Source organism: Pantherophis guttatus, chromosome 5 (assembly GCF_059756535.1).
Source record: "Pantherophis guttatus breed Tessera chromosome 5, ASM5975653v1, whole genome shotgun sequence".
In the NCBI taxonomy this organism is placed as follows: domain Eukaryota; kingdom Metazoa; phylum Chordata; class Lepidosauria; order Squamata; family Colubridae; genus Pantherophis; species Pantherophis guttatus.
In genome coordinates this window covers 88,160,658-88,180,808 of record NC_142067.1, presented here as the reverse complement: position 1 = coordinate 88,180,808, position 20,151 = coordinate 88,160,658, and the positions used below count along the sequence as shown (strand labels likewise).

Genomic DNA, 20,151 nt, shown 5'->3' with positions numbered 1-20,151 from the left:
CTGCATATCAATCACCACTTCATGTCCCAGCACACCATTCTTTAATAGAAAAAGCTAATTTTGTGACTCTTTGATAGAGTCCCTATGTCTGGTTTTAGGGCCATTACTAAATATGTTTGGAAATCTTTTGTCTTTTTCAAAAGAAAATAGAAGAGTTTTTATTTTTATTTTTATTGCAGACCAGCATATTGCAAATACTATTAAAATAACCTTATTCTTTCTTGATGATTGCAGATTTCATTAAAGAACGGCATTTAACTGTTCCGGTATCTAATAAAGCTTCACTCTTACAGGAATTTACCAGAACAAAAGGATTATTAATTGCTGGAAGATTAATTCAATCCTTACAGTGATCTTCTTAAACAATGAAATTATATACCAGCTGGGATATCTAGAGAGAGCAGTCTCCACTTTAATGACCAGTCTTATAACAGTTTATCAAATTTACAGATTACAACTCTGACAGATCTTTGTGTCTGACAGCATATTATATTGGTCATTCCACTAATGCATTTTACTTTTCTGCAATGATTAGAAATGCAGCCATTAAGGTTCTATGCTGTTGTCAAGCTTTGTAGCAGTAGCTTGCAATAACAGAATGATGGATTATAACACAACCAAGGAACCAACACTTTTTGCCCTTCTCAGACCTACCCCTATTAATCTTAGTTTGCTTCTCCTGAATTCACAGATAAAAGATTAGATTGCATTTTTCTTTTTTACTATCCTTAAAAACATCTTCTTCATAATTATCTACATTTTGAGAATGAAGTCTAAAGAAGAAAAAATCAGAAGTTGAAAAAGGTAGTCTTACTACACATCTGATAAGTCAGTTTCTCCCAAAGCTACCACAATGTCTTTTTTAATATTCAGCCATATAGTTAAAACAGTTTAGAAAATACAGATGCTATATGTTGCAGTAAATGGTTCCTCAGCATCTCCCATTTTTTCTAGATCCATTTTGTGTGAAGCAAGTGGGTCGTTTGACTTTCTAAAAAGGAGAAGTCTGAATCAGGATGGGACAGAAATAGAGAAGTGGGATATTAAGGAAACTGAAACCATCTAACTAGAAGATAGCTTAGATACCTTGCTTTTTTTCTTGGATGGATCCATGGGTGAGATCTAATATCTCATCTATTCTTTGATAGGATTTACTTGCATATTTAGGAGAAAATGTTGACCACTGGCTGCAAAACAAAAAATGCATCTCAATAGCACCACTAAAATAAAATTATGAGTCCTGGTGGTGCAATGGTTTAAATGGAGTATTGCAGGCAAAACTCTTCCTACAACCTGGAGTTTGATTCTTTTTTTTTTATTGAAAAAGTTTTTCAAATACAAATTCCCCCCCCCTTTTCTTCCCCCCTCCTCCCTGACCCCCCCTCCCCTCCCCCTGTGGCTTCTCCAAAATAAAACCCAGATTAATAACAGATTATATAATACTTTACCATCCTTTTACTCCACCCCCCATATGCTGACCCTTTCTTTCTAACAATATTGTTATATCCCCCCTATACTATACATTTCAGAGCAACATTCAGCTGTAAAATTATATAATAAATCCTAATTTGGCAATTTCAACTCATAATCTACCCATTTCCTCCTCCCCCATACATATATCTCTTAATTCAAATCTTTTACATATATTAATATAACATAACATCCCTTTTCCTAAACTAAACAATCAGTAACCTAACCTATCTCCACCCACTTTCCTACAGGTCTACCATACATAATATTTTTAATGTCTTTGTTCTTCTGCCCACACCACTAAGAAATAGTTCCATATGTAAATAAAATCCTCAAATGACTTTAAGCTTATAATCCATATGATATCTTCTATAATGTCTTTCAACTGGATTGTTAATTCCATCACCCATGTTAGGGTAACATCAAATTCTAGTTCCAACAGTATGTTCAGCATCTTCAATTACCATCTGCCCCCATCAATAATAAATGTTTTCGTATATAAAAAAACCACCCGAGTGACTTTATATTTATATTCCATATAGTGTCTTCTGTAATGTCTTTCATCTAGATTATGAATTCCAACCACCGTGTTAGGGTAACAACCAGATCTTCTGCATGCGCCAATCCCATAGTTCTCTTGCCTTGTAGCTCAGCATAAACATAATCCATTTGTCAAAGAGTCCAAAATAGAAAGTTCCAATCCACTCAATTAAAGGCCATCTTCCACATCCCAAAAGCACAGCACTGCAGAGATCTGTCATTCTCCTCAAAATAGTATAAACCAATACTTTGCCTCAGCTATATTTTCATGTATTTAATCGTCTCTTAAGTAACTGGCATTAGACTGTTGTTTAGTCTAAAATTTTTTAGTTTTGTAGAACCTGCTTCTTCTTTTCTTAACTTTTTGTGGTTTAGATCTCCATCCTGGTTGCCTTTCTAGGACTTGTATATCAGCTGATTGATTTCCATACTGGTCTGTAACTTGATAAGTCATCACATTAGAATCCAAAGCCGCCTCTCTTGTATTTATAGGTAATCCAACTATAACCTCTGAAGGAGAATCCAAAAGTGGCTTGTCCAAAAAGGCCTCTGTAACTTGTTGTTTTTCCATTACCTCCACCTCCATCTGCTTAACCTGAATTTCAATCTCTTGTTGATTTTGCTTTTCTTTATTCCCCTCGTGTGTTATACATGGAGATGTTGAATCCATTTTAAGAACCTTGTAGTAAAATTCTTCCGCTTTTTCAACAGTATTTAGTTGATATCTTTCTCCTTGATATCTCAATATTATACCAACTGGAGCATCCCACCTAAATGGGATGTTTTGTTTTTTTAGCTCAGTCATCAAAAATCAAAAATCCTTTCTATCTTTTAACATCTTGGGCGGCAGCTCTTTAAATATCCAAATCTTCCTTCCATGCATTTCAAGAGTGGAGTTAAAAGACTTTTGCACAATATCATTTCTTATTTCTTTATCAGTAAAGTAAATCACCTCTCTAGGCAGCTGCCTTTGCTTTGCCACCCAAGAATTAACTCTGTAGGCCTTGTCAATCTTGCAGGATACCTCTTCAGGACTAACCTTTAAAATCACAGCCAGAACTTCAGCAGACATCTTTCTCAAATCTTCTCTTTTATTTTCCTGTATTCCCCTAATTCTGATCACAAATTCCATGAATCTGAATTGCATCATTGTAGCTTCATTTTCAATCCTTTGTTTTATATTATCTGTATTGTAAGTCTTGTAGTCAGCTTCCTTTATTTTTTTAAACTCTGCTTCTGAGCTTTTTTCTTGAATCATTATTAAATCATTTTCTTTGTATTTTATTATCCAAATTATAGATCTTATAATCAACTTCCTTCATTTTAGACTCTATTTCTAAATTGATATCTTTATCCATCCTTATAAGTACATCTAAGAAACTTTTCATATGTTGCTTCAGGATATCATACTTTTGTTGAACCAACTCTTTAATTTCCTGTCTAAATTTTTCAAGGTTCTGGTTCACAATCTTATCATGTCTTGCCATCTCCTCCAGTACAAATTCCTTTAGGTCTGTAAAGCCATTCTTCTGCATCTGCAATCTCACAACTTGTTCATGTGGTTTGTAAATGGGGGAGCCCCCCCCCACAGCTTGGTTGTCTGGCTTTGTCAGTTTTAATGCCATTCTGCCCCACAAACAGATTTTTTTCCCCCTTTATGGAGAAAGACTTCTCTCCAAACAATATCAATATCAAGTCTCTAAGAAGAAAGAAGCATGAAATAAAAAAATTTCTCTTCACTTCTAGCCAGCGCTATTGTTTCAGTTACTTTGTAACCTATTAAACTATTCAAATGGAAGGACTTTCGCTTTCGGCTTTCTTCTCAAGCCTCAGCCAGTCGCCATTTTAAACTTTCTTTTTTTCCCCTTTCACTCTTCTTTACTTTTAAAATCAGTCTTGGGTTTATTAGAAATACTTGCAATTTAAGATCCCAGATCCGGATTTCATCCTACTTGTTCAGATGATCTGTTAATTTCATTAGTTGGTCTGGTCCCATCGCCTGGCTCTGCAAAGCGCAGAGTTCTTCCGAAGCCCGGAGCAGCGGCGAGCAAAAATAGGGAGCCTCATCCTGCTTCCTCCCCAGGAGTAAAAAGGAACTCTGGGGACTTCGCAGAGGGCTCTACCTGCCCTCGCCGGCTCTGTCTCACATTTCCTTAAGGAAATGGAGTTTTTCGAGCCGCCTTTCAGCTGTAAAGGCGGCTCTTTACGGGCGACGGGGGTGGCAGTCTCAAAGGACCGTCTGGTGGCGACGGAAGCCAAACCGGAAGCCAACCTGGAGTTTGATTCTGACAGAGCTCAAGGTCGAATCCTTCCATCCTTCCAAGATCAGTAAAATAAAGAGTCCAGATTATTGGGGGCAATATAGAAACAATCTTTCTACATTGTAAACCAGCAAGAAAGTACTGTAAAGTGTTATGGGACAGTATATAAGTCTAAATGCTATTGCTATTGCTAAAATTCAAGACACTTTTTTAACTACCTTCTTGAAAGCAGTAGCAAAGGGGCCAACTGCATTTCTGGGCCAGAAGTGCTCTAAATGTTCAGGAAGGACTGCCTTTGGGCTCACATACCCCTTATTTTCATAGGACCAGGACTCTACATCCTCTCCACTAATAATTATACAAGATGGAGAAACAATTTAGAGGAATCAATTTCTAAAATAACCGACGGCTGGTGGTGTCTGATTTTATAGATTAAATTGTACAGTTCAGTTATAAATAAAGATATTAGCCAAACTTGATATGTTGCCCTTGAGATGTTGAATAGTATATTCCTGATACTGCCAGCTAGCATGATCAATTATATAGATGCCAAGAAAGTTAAACATTCAGTGGCTCCCAGGTTTCCCTTCACCACAGCATCAAGGTCATTATCTGACCCTGCTACCTTTCTAACAAATCTTTGATATAGAGAGCACTTAGCTTTTTATATGGCTAATCGTTGTGCTTAATAGCCTGGGGAACTCCTTCAGAATGGTAAAACAATACAGAATGTTGATAATAGCCTTTTTGGTCTAACAGCACACAGACCTCTGAATACTGATAACTCTAGTTAAAGTTAATGCACCTTAGAATTGTAAAATGCACTTCATTGTCTAACTAGGAGTTTTAGTTCCAGAGATCTTCTGCATCTTCAGTGATATAAACTACATTCAGAAGTTATGTGTTGCTCTCTAATCTGTAGCAAGATCAGCTACAAGACTTCACAAATTATTTTATGTTAAGGCATGCAACTAAAAAAAAAAATTCTAAAACCAATTGTTTACCATTTACTGAATAGCTTTCCAAATCTTGGATCATTTATAATAGAATGTGTTTCATTAAAGTGGCAGGGAAATATCCTTTACGATGGGAGGTTGAATGGTATCAAGAGTAGAGCTATCAAGACTTCTAGTAAAATGGAGATCTTCTATTACAAAATTGGTTTTCTGAGAGATGTGGAAACAGTACTGTTTGGACTGTTAAGGAAGAGAACTGGTAAGTGGGGTACCAATTATATGTTTATGCCACTTTGGGGAAGATAATATTCCTATAAAACAAGAAGTAGCCCTTTTCTTCTCTGCTGGATCAGCCAAGTTCTGAAAAGCTACCCTACCACCCTGAGCTTCAATTACTGGAGAAAAAAACTGTGGAAGACCTGGGGAGCCTGGCTTTAAGTCAGAAATTAATTACAGCTCCTCATGAAGTGGGGATTTTTACTGCAATCAAATCAAATGGTAGATGTAGGGAGAATGATTTTAACTTTACATGTTCATTTGAGTTTCTGATATTGCTATGAAAATTAATTGAAGAGGAAGATAAGGAAGAAAGAAAACTGAGAAAAAAATATAATGATTTTTTTTTTTGAAAAAGATAAAACACCCTTGGTTGAATTATATCTGAATTAAGAGATTTAAGGTGAAACATGCAGGATAAATAATACTACTGTTGTTGTTGCTGCTGCTGTTGCTTTTGTTTTAGTAAAATGTTTTCAACAGCTCTTAATTTTAGATCATTCCATGGCACTGCTCTTGACACCATCCAGAAACTTCAGTTTGTCCAGAATTCTGTGGTGCAGGTAGTTATAGACACACCTCAAAATGGCCATATAACACTGTTATTTCATGAGCTGCATGGACTTTCATGCATTCAAAGGGCTGGTTATGACTTTTAAAGTCCTATTTAACATAGGATCAGGCTACTTATAAGGCTGTCTTCTCCCAATAATATCTATTTGCCCACAACTTCCAAATGGAAAATGTGTTCCAGTTCCCTTATTTAAAATTTAAATTTCATCATCTTATAGGGTGGTAATGGTGAACCTATGGCATGTGTGCTGGAAGTGGCACCCAGAGCCATCTTTCCGGGGAAGCCAGCCATCACCCGTTGCTCTTCCAGATTCCAACACAAACATGTGTGCGGCCCAACTGGCATGTGTGCACTGGGGAACTGCTCTTCCAGTTTCTGGCGCTTCTGCACATGCAAAATCTTGGTTTACGTAGGAAGAACCTGGCTAAAGAGAGAAACACACATAAAGGCCTATGAAAAGAAAAGAAAAAACAAATACTGTACCTTTACAGGGAGGATACATGGGATGAGGGTGTGGCTACCTGCTGAGGACTAATGTCCGAAATAGATCTATCTTAGTCTCCTTAGTCTCCCAACAGGCAGCAGAGTGCTTGCTGGCTGGCTGAAGAAAAAAAAGCCTAGAAACTAGTGGATTGTGATTTCACTGAACTAGGGCTGCATAAAAATCTTGGTTTACGTAGGAAGAACCTGGCTAAAGAGAGAAACACACATAAAGGCCTATGAAAAGAAAAGAAAACACACACACACACACACACACACACACATATGTAGGTCTTTGGTTATTCGGGTTTTTTCCCGAGTAAAATTGGAAGTGTCTTGGTAACATTTTGACAAAGTCTCATTCATCATCTTCAGGCTGGTGTTTTCGGCTTCGTGCTTCTAGGAGCAATGTGAGATCGCAGCTGTTTCTTCTTTTTAACTGCTAGTGGGGGTGTGAACTGATTGGGTGGGAGCTTGGCTGTGTTCTGATTGGATGGAGGTGTGTTTTGATTGGTTGGGGGCTTGGCTGTGCTCTGATTAGATGGGGGGTTGGCTGTGCTCTGATTGGATGGGGGTGTGTTCTGTTTGGGTGGGGGCTTGGTTGTGCTCGGGTTAGTCTGAGTTGCAGGGGGATTTAAGCTGGTGAGCTGCATTGCTGTTGTTTGGCTTCACATTCGTGGTTGTGCCATATCTTCATGGTGGGTGTCAGTCTGCTTCATGTATGGATTGGAGGGGTTTAAAGTGGCTAATGATGCAGCTGTGGTCTGGCTTCTGGTCCATGGTTGTGCCTCATCCTCAGTGTGGGTTTGAGTCTGCTTTCCACATGGATGTGTGGTGGTGACATCCTGTGTAGCCCTCGTGAGTGTGGGTCTGGTGTCATTCCTCGTGTTAGGGACTCGTTTGTCAATAAGGGCGGGTTTCCAAATGGCTGGTAGGCGGGAGGTATCATCTCATTTGTCCATGCTGTGTGGGCGTTTTTCTATCTCGATGGCTTCTCTGATTATTCTGTTGTTAAAGTGTTCAGTTTTGTCAATAGTTCTGGTCTTTTTAAAGTCAATTTCAAACAAGTCATTTTCAATCTTTTTTACAGCAGTTATGAGTACAATTATCATCAATGAGATAAATCATAAGATCATTTTTTTTTGTTTTACTCAAAAAGTCTGTAATGAGATTCCAGTCATTTTTGTATTTAATGCTTTTATATTGTATATGTTTTAATATTATATGGTTTTGTGGAGTGTGGAATTTTTGTTGTTGTTGATTATTTTTTGTGCTGTATATTCCCCAGAGTCACACTGTTTAGATGAATTATAAAAGAAAGATATATGTATAAAAGAAAGATAAATGTATGTTCGCCCAAATAAAAAGAGAAGTTATTCATTTGAAACATGTACAGTATATGAGGAAAGACTACAGCCTGTACTTCTGGGGAGGAAAATTGTATGACATTGTCTAAAGTCAGAAAAGAATTTAAAGACATCAGAAATCGTATTTTGAAAGTATATTATACTTTAAGGTTGCTTAATTTGTAACTTAATCAATAGCGTGCTTTCGTTACTAAATATTCATTCAAGTGTATTAAACAATAGAGAATAGAAAGGAGAATCTAGTAAACCACTAAATTCTTGACGGAAACAGTAGAAAGATAATGCCTACTTTAGGAAAGTATTTGGGATAACACATAGGAACTATAATGGTATTAATTCCCAATTTATGGAGTTTTACAAAATCATATTTTGTGAACACAGCTATAGCATTGAATAGAATAACAGAATTGGAGGTGACCTTGGAAGTTTTCTAGTTCAGATGAATATCTTTTTAAATGGAATAAATTTTCCAAATTTCAGTTGTCCATTCAAAGGATTTAGCTGTGCCGTAATTTTTAAAATGAATGTGGAGTTATATAAAAATTGAAAGGAAGGCTTGTCTCTACTTTGTTAGACATATAAAAGAAATATTTTGAAAAGAAATACCTTCACCATGTATTGTATTTATATTAGAGCAGAAAGGACCCTGTGGATTGTGTAAGTTATTGTTTTATTGATGTTGATTGTAACAGTAACTTTGACATGAAAGCTACAAACAGGCTTTCCTTCAATAATTTATCCAGCATAGTCTGCCTTTTTGAAAAGATGTCAACCCTTCAATAATATTATATATTTTTTGTAGATATATTTGCATGATATGCTAATAAAAAATGAAATAGATGTTTTATAAATAGAACATTAGATGAAGAAAAAATGTTCTCATATAAAGTTCTCAGAATACAGTTATAAAGAAAAATATCTTTCTGTAGAAATTTCGTGCATAAAATTTATTATTTTAATTCTGCTGCAAGGGTAAATACTAGTGAGATTATCTCCTTTGTGATCAAATGGAGAAGTGGAATGTATCAACGCTCATTTTAATTCCTTTAATGTTTAATTTTACAATTAATAATACAATCTACTGAATCTGAGGAAGTCATGAAGTAGAAATAACAAACAATATATGCAGATGATATACGAAGATGAAGATAATGGTTTGCATAATGATAATCAAGATTTGTCAAACTATTACAACAGTAGGAAATACACAATAAATTATAGTAAATCTAATATAATGCCAGTCAGTAAAAGCAGCTAAAGATGTTTGTGAAAAATTAGCCTTTGCTTGTTGTCATGGTTCTAAACACCAGGGGATCATTATTTCTAGAAAAGAGTTGTTTAATGGAAATAAATATACAAAATTGTATTGTCAAGATAAAAGGGCCATTTTGGTGTAAATTAAGGCACAAGACTAACTTATACCAAACTGTTTTTATCATGTGTTAGGTATAATGGAACATTAGTACATGTGCTATTGTCAAACAGTTACTCTTTTTTAATAAGGTGTTATTATAATGTTGAATCACATTCTTGAGAAAGCTAAGGTTTAAAGTACTGATGGATTGTGGAATTATGTTTCAAATATCTGGAATTTGTCTTTTGAATTAAGAATTTTAAGTATATTACATCTAGTCTATTATAAAAAAACAAGGACTCTGTACCTTTGGAAGATTAGTGTTTTGAATCTGATTATCACAATTATGGAATATCTTCATAACATATCTTCAACTTTGTCTTCCTCCTCCATATTTATAGGTAACTCTATTTGGAAGATATTTTACTTCACTCCAAATTTCAGTCCCAAAGAATCTAATGGCTGCCACGATTATCATGTGTGCTTCTGCCATGGACAGTTTGTCACATACCATGATCCACCACTACTCTTTGATCTCTCCAAGGACCCAGAAGAAAACAATCCACTGACACCAGAAACTGAGAGCCACTTCCATGAAATTCTTCAAGCTATTCACCATGCAGTGCACAATCACACCAAGTCAATACTTGCTGTTCCCAACCAATTTTCATTGGGACATATCCTATGGAAGCCCTGGCTTCAGCCTTGCTGTTCATCCTTACTCCAATGGTGTTACTGCAATCATGAGTCATGAGGAAAAAAAACTTTATGTAGAGCCTGATATTATCACTGAGAATGGTAAAGAACTCATGTTCTTTAGGAAGAAACAAGAACACAATGTAATCATATTTCCTTAATATTTGCATTAATTGTGCTTAATAATAATGTAAGAGTTACTAGAACTGATTAAAGTGGGCTCACTTATTTTGAAGCCCCCGCAAAAGTGGGTAATGGTGAGACCATAGTTTTGCTAGCATTCACATAGTAATTTTTCTGAGTAAAATAGACATCTCTGGAACAAGAAGGCCAGACTTCTAATACAGCTAGGCTGTTTCCTTTACCCACAATGCATATGGAATATGTTATAATTCTAATGTAATATTTTCTCCAGTGTAGCATGGTGGGATAATATGCTGGCTCATTATTTTGGTTCATCACACAATCAACTATCAAACATTAACATCTGTCTATCCCAGGTCCTTAGGAAGAACTCGATAGATGTATAAAAATGCCAAATCTAGTCTGAACATCTGGCTGACTGTGCAATGAACTATAATTGATTGCCAAATTGTTAAATATAGTAGTAATTAAACTATCATCAAATTTAGGTTTGATTAGGGCCTCACATATTACTGTACCCAATGGCACAAATCTAGAGTACACTAAATACAGCGTGGTATATCATTTAAATGCTGAAGGGGGTTCATAGACGCAATTTTATTTACACATATGCAGCAAACTCTTCCTGCCTTATTAGAGCAATATAGTTTCTGGATGCATATTACAGAGATAAATGACCAATTCTTTACATATTAATTCAAGAGTGGGGAAAGTGTAGTCCTGGAAATGCATGTGAGTTCAGCCAGCAGAGGCAATGAATAGGAATAGAGATTGTAGTTAAGTGACATTTGAAAAGCCAGTGGCTCTTTATGTCAATAAATAATAAAGCCATGCTACAAAATTTTTATATTTTAGCCTACGCTAAATATAAATATTAGCAAGAATGGACCCTATGCAGGTGGAATCACCTAGGAATCTTCACACTGATGTGAGTGTAAAACTATAAGATATGTCAACCTTAATAGGTTGATCCCGGACCTCCGGACCTTCCGTCGAGCTTTGAAGACCTTCCTATTTCAGCAAGCTGGGCTGGCTTAAAATTTTAATGGGTTATTTTAAGGGTAATGGGTTTTAATTTTTGGGAAGCCAATTCGATTTAATTCTGTTTTAAATTATTTTAAATTTTATATTGTATGTATTTTAATTTTGGCTGTTCACCGCCCTGAGTCCTTCAGGAGAAGGGCGGTATACAAATTTAAACAATAAATAAATAAATAAATAAATAAATAAATAAATAAATAAATAAATAAATAAATGAAATTGCAAGAAGAGGTTCAGTTCCTACATAGGTGAAAGAGCTGCCCAGAATGCTTTGCTTCAAAGCTCATTTGGATCTTCTGCTTCACAGATTGCATTATCCAAATGGACAGGTTTACCACAGTGTTCTACATTAGCATTGCTATTCAAAGACAAGATCCATTTTTCATACATATTCATTCCCTTCGCTGATATCATCAGACTGATAAGATTTAATAAATACATCTTTAATTGTGAGTCAACCATAATGGATAATATTATCATCAGTTATTAGGCATAATAGAAAAATGTAACTACTATAGTCCAATCCCATCAAATCACACTACATTACAGAGATACAGAAAGTTCAGGTCTTCAGATTCCTTCTGTGTCCTCTAGATGCCAAAGCTAAATTTAACTGTTTTTCATGATAAATGACTGACTGATAGTTCTAAGTCATCCACACTCTTTAAACCACCTAAAGTGTACTCAGAAAACAATTCCCACCCCACAGTCTTGGAAGGTGGCTCTTCATATGCTACAAAAAGCTTTGCATGGTCCTTAAACTGATGGAAATTGTTTATTCCTACTATATTATTTTCAATAATATATTCCTTTTGCAGAAATATTTTAAATATTTACCAGAGCTGGGGCAAGGTAATTTTCTGTCCAAAATTAAAGACAGAATGCTCCATACTCATGTATTAAATGCAAAGAAATTATCTTCATCCAAGCACTTCTGTTGTTTTCATGGGAGGAAAAGTATTAACATAGGATGACAGTTAATATATTTCATTAGATCAGTGACTCATACTATTACTGCTAATTAATTTAACAATGTTACATTATTGAATCACTTTATGCTGTAGCATGAGACATGCTAAAGTATTAAGTATTGTACATTATACCTAAAAGTCTAATTGTTTTCAGTCTTCTTAAGTGTTAAGTGGTCTAAGGCACCCTGTTATTAAGCTGGTTATTAAGACCAGCTGCCTGCAATTACTGCAGGTTCGAATCTCGCCAAGGCTCAAGGTTGACTCAGCCTTCCATCCTTTCTAAGGTAGGTAAATTGAGGACCCAGTTGTGGGGGCAATAAACTGACTTTATATAAATATACAAAAGGATGAAGGCTATTGCTGAGCACATTGTAAGCCGCCCTGAGTCTCCGGAGAAGGGTGGCATATAAATCAAATTTTTTAAAAAAAAGTGTAAATCATTTAAAAATGTGGGTGCAATCTTGTATGCAATCTTGTATGGCTATTCCGAATTTTAAAGGGTTTTATGTAATCTACAAAACCATAACTATGTCTGTAAACTGCATCTGTATCATTGAAAAAGTATATTATAAAAAAGACTGTAAAATAGAAAAGATTAAATAAGACTACGTACATCAACAATTATTATTCAAATTGAAGAAAGCCAATATCTTATACATTGAGATTGCTGAATTAGCTGTAGAAACAGGAAAGCTCTGATTGTGTGAATGTTCCAAGGAAGAGTATCTGCTGTATTACCAGTACTCTGGAACATTCTGCCCCCAGGATGAGGCTTGACCCACCCTTTATTCTTCCTCGGGGTTCCTGGACGGCCCGGCGGGTCTTGCGCCATTGGAAGCGGGCGTCGATGCGCAAACACTGCGTTATGAGGGCGTCAAGGGTCTGAGGCGCCTCCACCCGCACCAGCTCGTCCTGCAGGTCGTCGGAGAGGCCATCCTGGAAAGCGTCCCTTAACGCTGCATCGTTCCAGTCAGAGTCCTGGCCCAGAAGCCGAAATTCAGCCACATATTCCTGCAGGGGGTGCTTCCCTTGACGGAGGTCCTTGAGGTGCCTGGCTGCTGTCTGAGTCTTCATGGGGTCCTCGTACATCACCCTCAGATGTTGCCAAAAGCCCTGATAATCTGCCAACAAGGGGCTATTCTGCAGCAATAGGGGTGTGGCCCATCGGGCGGCATTGCCAGAGAGGAGGTTAATTACGAATGCCACCCGAGCCCGGTCGTCCAGAAAGTCCTCTGGCCTCATAGCCATAAACAATTGGCATTGTCCCATGAAGGCCAGGAACATCTCCTGCTGCCCAGAGAACTTATCTGGCACATTGATAGGGCATTTCCGACGGGGAGGAGGAGGAGGTGGAGGGACAGCTGGAGCATTTCCCAAAGCCAGCTGCGCAGTTAGCTGGCCGACTTGCTGCTGCAGGAGCTGGTTGGCATCTTGCAGCTGCTGTAACTGCTGCTGCAGCTGTTGATCCATCGTGGTTAAACGATGGTTTACGTTTCAGGTGACGGACAAGATGTTCTGTCCCTGTCCCCACACACACACAAACAGCCAGCCAGGGGTTAAAGAAATACTCAGCACACACAAGGTTCGTTATCAGGAACTTGGCAGCAATACGATAACTGTCTGCCAAGTGCTTTACTACAAGAAGAGGGAGTGTTCCTCCATCAGATAACACCAACAAATACACACAGTTTTCAAAACAGTCCAGCTCAAACATGAAACCTTCAGCAGATTTGGCATTGTACAAAGTGACTAGCCAGAAGTTAGCTTTGTCCGTCACAGAGTCTAAATGGCCACCACACTCTCTTATATAGCCTGTGGGGTGTGATCCAGTGACTCAGCTTAATCCCTGGCACGCCTCCTCATCTGCTGCAAACGTTTATCTCACCTTCGTTGGCGTGGATCCAGGAACGACTTATCACCCTCATCGCTGTCATCGGAGACACCTGGCTCCTGGTCAATCTCCTCTCCCTTGGCAGACACCTGAGGCATTGCCAGAGAGGAGGGGCCTGGAGAGGGAGGCCTGGCCAGCTCCTCTCCTTCATGTTCGGAGCCTTCTTCCTCTGATAAGATAGGCTCGGAGGACAGAGCCACAACACTACCTTAGAAAGGATGGAAGGCTGAGTCAACCTTGAGCCTGGTGAGATTTGAACTTACAGTAATTGCAGACAGCTGGTGTTAATCACAATGCTATCAGTCTGCTGAGCCACCAGGCTATGCTGTTTGGCCTGGGAAGTCATCTACCACAGAACCGGTAGTAAAAAATTTTGAAACCACCACTGATCTGGATGGTGGTTACTAAAGGATGACATTTGAGTGGAAAAACTAAAGTACCATATAAACCGAATAAGATTACCAGAGAAGAGATCTGTATGTAGCCAATTATCAAAGAGCTATGAATAATATAACAATTTTGCATTTTTTCCTAGACATTAAACACCATTTTTCTTTTCAAAAGTCCAATAAATTTCCTTTTCCTTTTCCCTTTTCAGTGCACTTCTATTCAGTATACTTCTCTTTTTCTTATTCTTTTCAGTTTTTACTCTATGCTTACCACAATGTGCTATAAGAGAATACAAACACACATTTGATATGACAAAGCTTTGATATTACAAAGCAGTTGCATGAAAATAATTGTATATTTATAATGCCATTGCAAAGTAGGGTGGTCATTCAGCTTCATTTCCTTGCTTTATTTAATCATGGGATACACTCTATGCTGGGTGTTTGTTACTCTTCTTGCTAGAACTCTAAGTGCTTTCCTGCTGTTAGTAGTGAATAGATGCAGTAGATATTTAAAACTGCTTTGTGATCTTCTATACCTTGACTTGTTACCCTTATGTCTAACAAAGAGTAAACAAAAATATTTCTTTGAAAAAATTGCTTCTATTTTGAAAACTTGTTGAAGTCATTTTGGAATCACTTTATATTATTTCCTGATGGAAAATAGATAACAATAGAACATAAAGAGTTTTTTTTTTTAAAGTTTCACCATCTCTATGTACTTGAGTGTGTGATCTATGAAAAAAGCATTCTTGTATTACTGTTTGTATTTGCTGTTTGTTGTTTCAAAGTCTCTATAGTGGTAAGACAACTTCATCTTGTTGATTTCAATCATGTAAATACCTGGCCTCTATGTATTTCCATATTTTTCTTATAAGACCACTGCCAGAATTAGAGGGAAGAGAATAGGAGGAATCTCCAATCTGAATCAATAGTAGCTAGGAAAGAACTGTACCAGATGTGTTGGAGTTGATCTAATGTCTGGGTTCACCTATCACTTTTAGAAAGGGACTTTTTGGTTAGATGTAAAAGGGTAGATGTCTTTTTTTCAGGCCTTATCATATAAATAAATGGCAGCAGATACGATTTTAATCTGCTGTCAATTTTTTCCATCCTCCTTCCCTAAAACACTAAATCCACAAAATACAGTATTGTGCTAAGATTTGGCACGTTTGCTATTGGATGCAAAGGGGATTTGTGCTTGTTATAATGAACTGATGGGTTCAGCATGTTATAAAAATGCCCACTCATTTGAATATAGTTTATGGTTACACTCCCAGTGAAAAGATGGCCAACTGATGACATGCCCAGGTAAGGATCCCTGGAGGGTTTTTCCCTGGACTGTAGCCTTTTCAACTTACTAACACAAGGAACTGACATTCCTTTAATTTATATAACTCTCATGGGTTAGGAAAAGTCCTAGAATTATCCTACAAGTTCCTTCCATATAACAAAGGTCTGCAAGTAGCTTCAGGAGCTGGGCTTTGAAGTAGCCTGCATGCTAACAGCTGGGGTGTGTGCAATGAGTTCATTGTTGAAGAAGCAGCCATTTTGGAGTTTATTTTTCAAATGGACAGCAAGTTATGCCTTTTATTTCTTAATCATTTTTTAAGGACTAATAATTTTTATTAAGCTAAAAGAGGCTTTCTTTAGTCACAATCTGTTATTCCTTTTTGAAGATCTGCACCATTTTGGGGTTTTCTTCCTTGTTAAACAACAAGGAAGAAAGATGCTGAAGGCAAGTTAAAATAAGGAAGTGTGAACTATCTTTAAAAAAATTGATGGAGAAATATAAGGGCAGAAAGTTGTAGTTCTAGTAAAGCTACCCTTCGAATAAAGAGTGAGTTAAGAAGATGGAGGAGTAAATTATTAGAGATGTATTTGAAAAATCTTTAAATAAAATCCATCAGTTCATAGATCAGCTATGCTCCAAGGATGTTTAAAAAAACTTCTCAAACTACTTCAGGAATTCAAATTCAACTTACCAACCACCAAGGCAATTTCACAAGTAGTTGACAATTCAGAGGACTCAATTGCAATTTTGGAATATAAACCTGACACCAATTTTTATTATGATGGTTTAAATATAAACCTCCCAACACAATTGAAAAAGAGCTCCAAGAAAATCTGCAACTTTTAACAGGACAAGTTTGGAACTTTTTCCTCATGGACAAAGTTAAGAAATCCTTGAGAAAAAGAGATGCTTATAACTACTTGACAAACATTCTAGAAAAGAAAAAGATTTTATTCTATGAAGACAAGGTGGAAGGAGTGACTGAGTCAATTGGAATTTGTTGTTGTTAATTGTGAAGTCATATCCAACCCGTCGCGACCTCATGGACAACGTTCCTCCAGGCTTTTTATTGGTCTTATATTTGTAATTGAAAGAATGACTTAATCTAAAGTTTGAAAAAAAATCCTTTATATAAAATGTTTAAGTAATTCCTAAAGTTTGTAAAATATTATTGAAAGTGTATTTGAACGTATACGTGTTAAGAGAAAGGGACGCGGTGGCTCAGTGGATAAGAAGCTGAGCTTGTCGATCGAAAGGACGGCAGTTAGCAGTTTGAATCCCTAGTGCCACGTAATGGGGTGAGCTCCCGTTACTTGTCCCAGTTTCTGCCAACCTAGCAGTTTGAAAGTAAAGTTAAAGAAAAAGATGTATTATTTTAAAGAAAAGTTTTAAAAAGAATATATGCGAGAAGAAAAAAATATTCTATGAGGGCAACCTGGAGGGAGTGCTCTAAATTTAATGAGTTAATTGGAATTTTATTGGTCTAAAAGTGAACTTTAAAGTATATATGTTAATACAAAGTTTAAAAAAGATTATTAGAATGTTTTGATTTAGAAATTATTTTTTAAAAAGTTCAGTGTTTTAAAATGGATGGGGGAAAAAAGCATTTTCCCCTTTAAGGTTAAAGAATCTGAATGAATACAGTGAATTTTGTTAATATAAATGGTGATAGTTTATAAAGATTATTAAGTGCAAATAGAAATACATATTTCTACAGCAAGGAAAATAAAGCAGAAATGCTTAAATTGATTGTTTTATTCAAAGTGGAGAATATATTTAATTATGTTTTTATTTTGATATCACTTCTGGATTTTGTGCTTGGGATAAAAAATGAAATTTTGACTTTGGCCTTGCCATTTAGATAGATTTGTTGCTATAGAAATGGCTAGTTATATATTAATGTTTAAAAGTAGAAAGTTGAGGCTGTAATGTTGTTATCTTGTACTGTGTTAAAAAGTTGGAAGTCAATACCCTCATATTTTCTTTTCTTCTCTTTTTCCTTCCCTTAATTTCCTATTTTTATTTTTCTTTGTATTTTATACATTGATAAAACATGATAAAAGTTATGAGATAAAAAAAATATACTCTATGGTATATCTTAATTTGAAGAGTATTTCCCACTGAACTAACAAAGCTAAGAAAAAACAACATTAGCTTATATTTTTTTAAAGTGTGGGAAAATAAATTATTCATACAGTGCGATCAGAAGAATATAACTATGGAGATGCCCCTATTCAGCTGCAAAAATAAAAAGTCCATCCCTACAGTTTGATGTCATGTACATGCTCCATTTTCATGAGCTGTTTTTATCATCACCATTCTGCAAATATTGGGATTTTCTCTAAATATTCTGAATAGCTTTCTTTTTTGCCTTGATAATGATATGTGCTAAAGTTTAAGACTGAGAAGGTATACATAGCTAAATAATGTTCATAAATAATCTAAGTCTTGCTTCCATCATTATTAAAAACATGCCCATAAGGTTTAGTTATGGGTTTATAAGGCATTATAAAATATTTCTAATTTCAGCATATTTAGTAAGTTGAATGTACACTACTTGTTGTTTGATTTATACAATTCATTCTAAAATAATATAGAGTCTTCTATTTTCTTTATCATAAATCAAAATATTATAGTACTAAAATAAATATAAGCAAACGATCCGAGAGTTCATATGAACCACTTTATAAGCAAGCAATTTAGTTGTGCTGTAGTAATATATTTAAGAGAGTTTGGTAAGAAAATAAATTTACTTTAGAGCATTCTAGAAAATTATTTCAGTTATCACTATTGTGTTAAACCAAGAATTGATTTTTTTTTAAAAAAAGTGTGCAAATAATTTTTGTTTCATGCTAATAAAAAGAATTTGTAAAGCTGTTTTCTTTATATGAGTAGTTTGCAATCACTTTATTTTCAAAACTTTTTAAAGAATTGTAATAGAGGTTAAGAAAACTAACACTGCATTTATTGCCATTTGACAATGACTTTGCAAAAGTCAATCATATTTAATAGATTGGCAACATTTGATTAATGGCTTGTCTGGATTAGTTTAAAATTCTAGCGAGATTGTGAGGAATAGGGAATCAAACCTAGAACCTCTCCATCAACCACATATGAAAAGTGCAACAATTCATTGCCACCTCATCATTCATCACACTTTTAAGAAACATTACTTTGTTGAAGGACCACCTTGGGGTTCCAGCCATCTTCATTCAGATGATTGCCAAAATTGAATGCTGGTCGTTTCAGAAGTAATTAGATTTATGCAGTGGAAGAACAATCCTGTTTGATTATCTTTCAATGAGAAACTGTCATGAGATGGCGACCCTGGAAGCTAGATGGCCTTCTGCCTTTTCTGGAAATTCATGACAATGACAAAAGTGTTTTCCCCAAACTTAAACAACTGTATGCATGGGAATGTGCAAGAAGATTACATTTACCCCTCCTCTCTTTTTGGTTTTAAATAAATCAGCATTGGATCATATCAGAGAACAATACATTTAAAAAAATAATAATTGATGTTGCCTCCATCCTTGCTATACCAATCACAAAATTAAAGGAACTAGGATTTTTATATTATCAAATATATATACACCTACATGAATATTCACTGAGAATTGTCTGTGTATTTTCCTTTTATTCTTTTGACTTCAGACAAATTAATTGCATCTCTCCTTTGTTTTGTTTTTTAAATCAGAAACTGTCACATTATGTGGTGTTAATGACTATGCTGTACGTGGAGAAAGTAGAAAGTGAGCTAGAGGCTGTCCTTTAAGAAATAGGCAAATAATGACAAGGTAGAACCCAACAACTCTGTTTACAACCCACACAGTATAAAATAGTAACATTGGTGTAAATAGCCCTGATCTAGAGTAAATGTACTGTGGATTGTAGATTACATTTGTAAGAAATTATACTAAGTGGCATGCTCTTGAAAGAATTATGGAATATATTATTGACAGAATTTTGAAGAAGACCTTCAATTATGTAGGTCAAGTAATTTGTTTGTAAGGTTATTGTCATCATTCTGTATGTCAAAATTTTAATTGGAGCATGAAGAGAAGTTATTTTAAACAGCATAGAGTTTGGCCAGTAGTAAATTAAGATTTTCTAAAATTTATATTAGCTGTTAACATTAATTACAAATAGGAGTTATGAGAGAAGGCTTGTCATATTTTTTTTTCTTCCAATAGTTGCTATAATCCATTCACTCTGACATTTTGCTTGTTAACTATCAATTTAAATTTGTTATAGTTATCACAGAAACAAAGATTTATGTTTCTGGCTATCAAGTAATTGGAAGGTTAGGACTGAAATGAAATTGTGAGTAGTCTATCTTAACAATTTTTTTCTTTTTCACTTAGGTACATAGTGTTTCAACAAGGTGAACTGTTACAAAAGTACAAGACTGGAACAATTCTATGTATCTACATCATCTGTCTATCAT

The 20,151-nt window shown here is 35.8% G+C and overlaps 1 protein-coding gene across 5 annotated transcripts in view; it reads left to right on the top strand.

The window, feature by feature from the left end:
• STS (steroid sulfatase) overlaps positions 1 to 11,373 on the top strand; it is a 140,281-nt gene extending 128,908 nt beyond the window's left edge. For 2 of the 5 annotated variants that reach the window (XM_034431462.3, XM_034431460.3), the window contains one exon: positions 9,680 to 10,184. In XM_034431462.3, the coding sequence (XP_034287353.1) occupies positions 9,680 to 10,032 (353 nt within the window). In that variant the 3' untranslated portion in view covers positions 10,033 to 10,184. Of the gene's footprint in view, positions 1 to 9,679 lie in introns of all 5 variants that reach the window. The other 3 variants (XM_034431459.3, XM_034431457.3, XM_034431458.3) reach the window with 3 other exon arrangements.
• Positions 11,374 to 20,151: the final 8,778 nt, after the last annotated feature.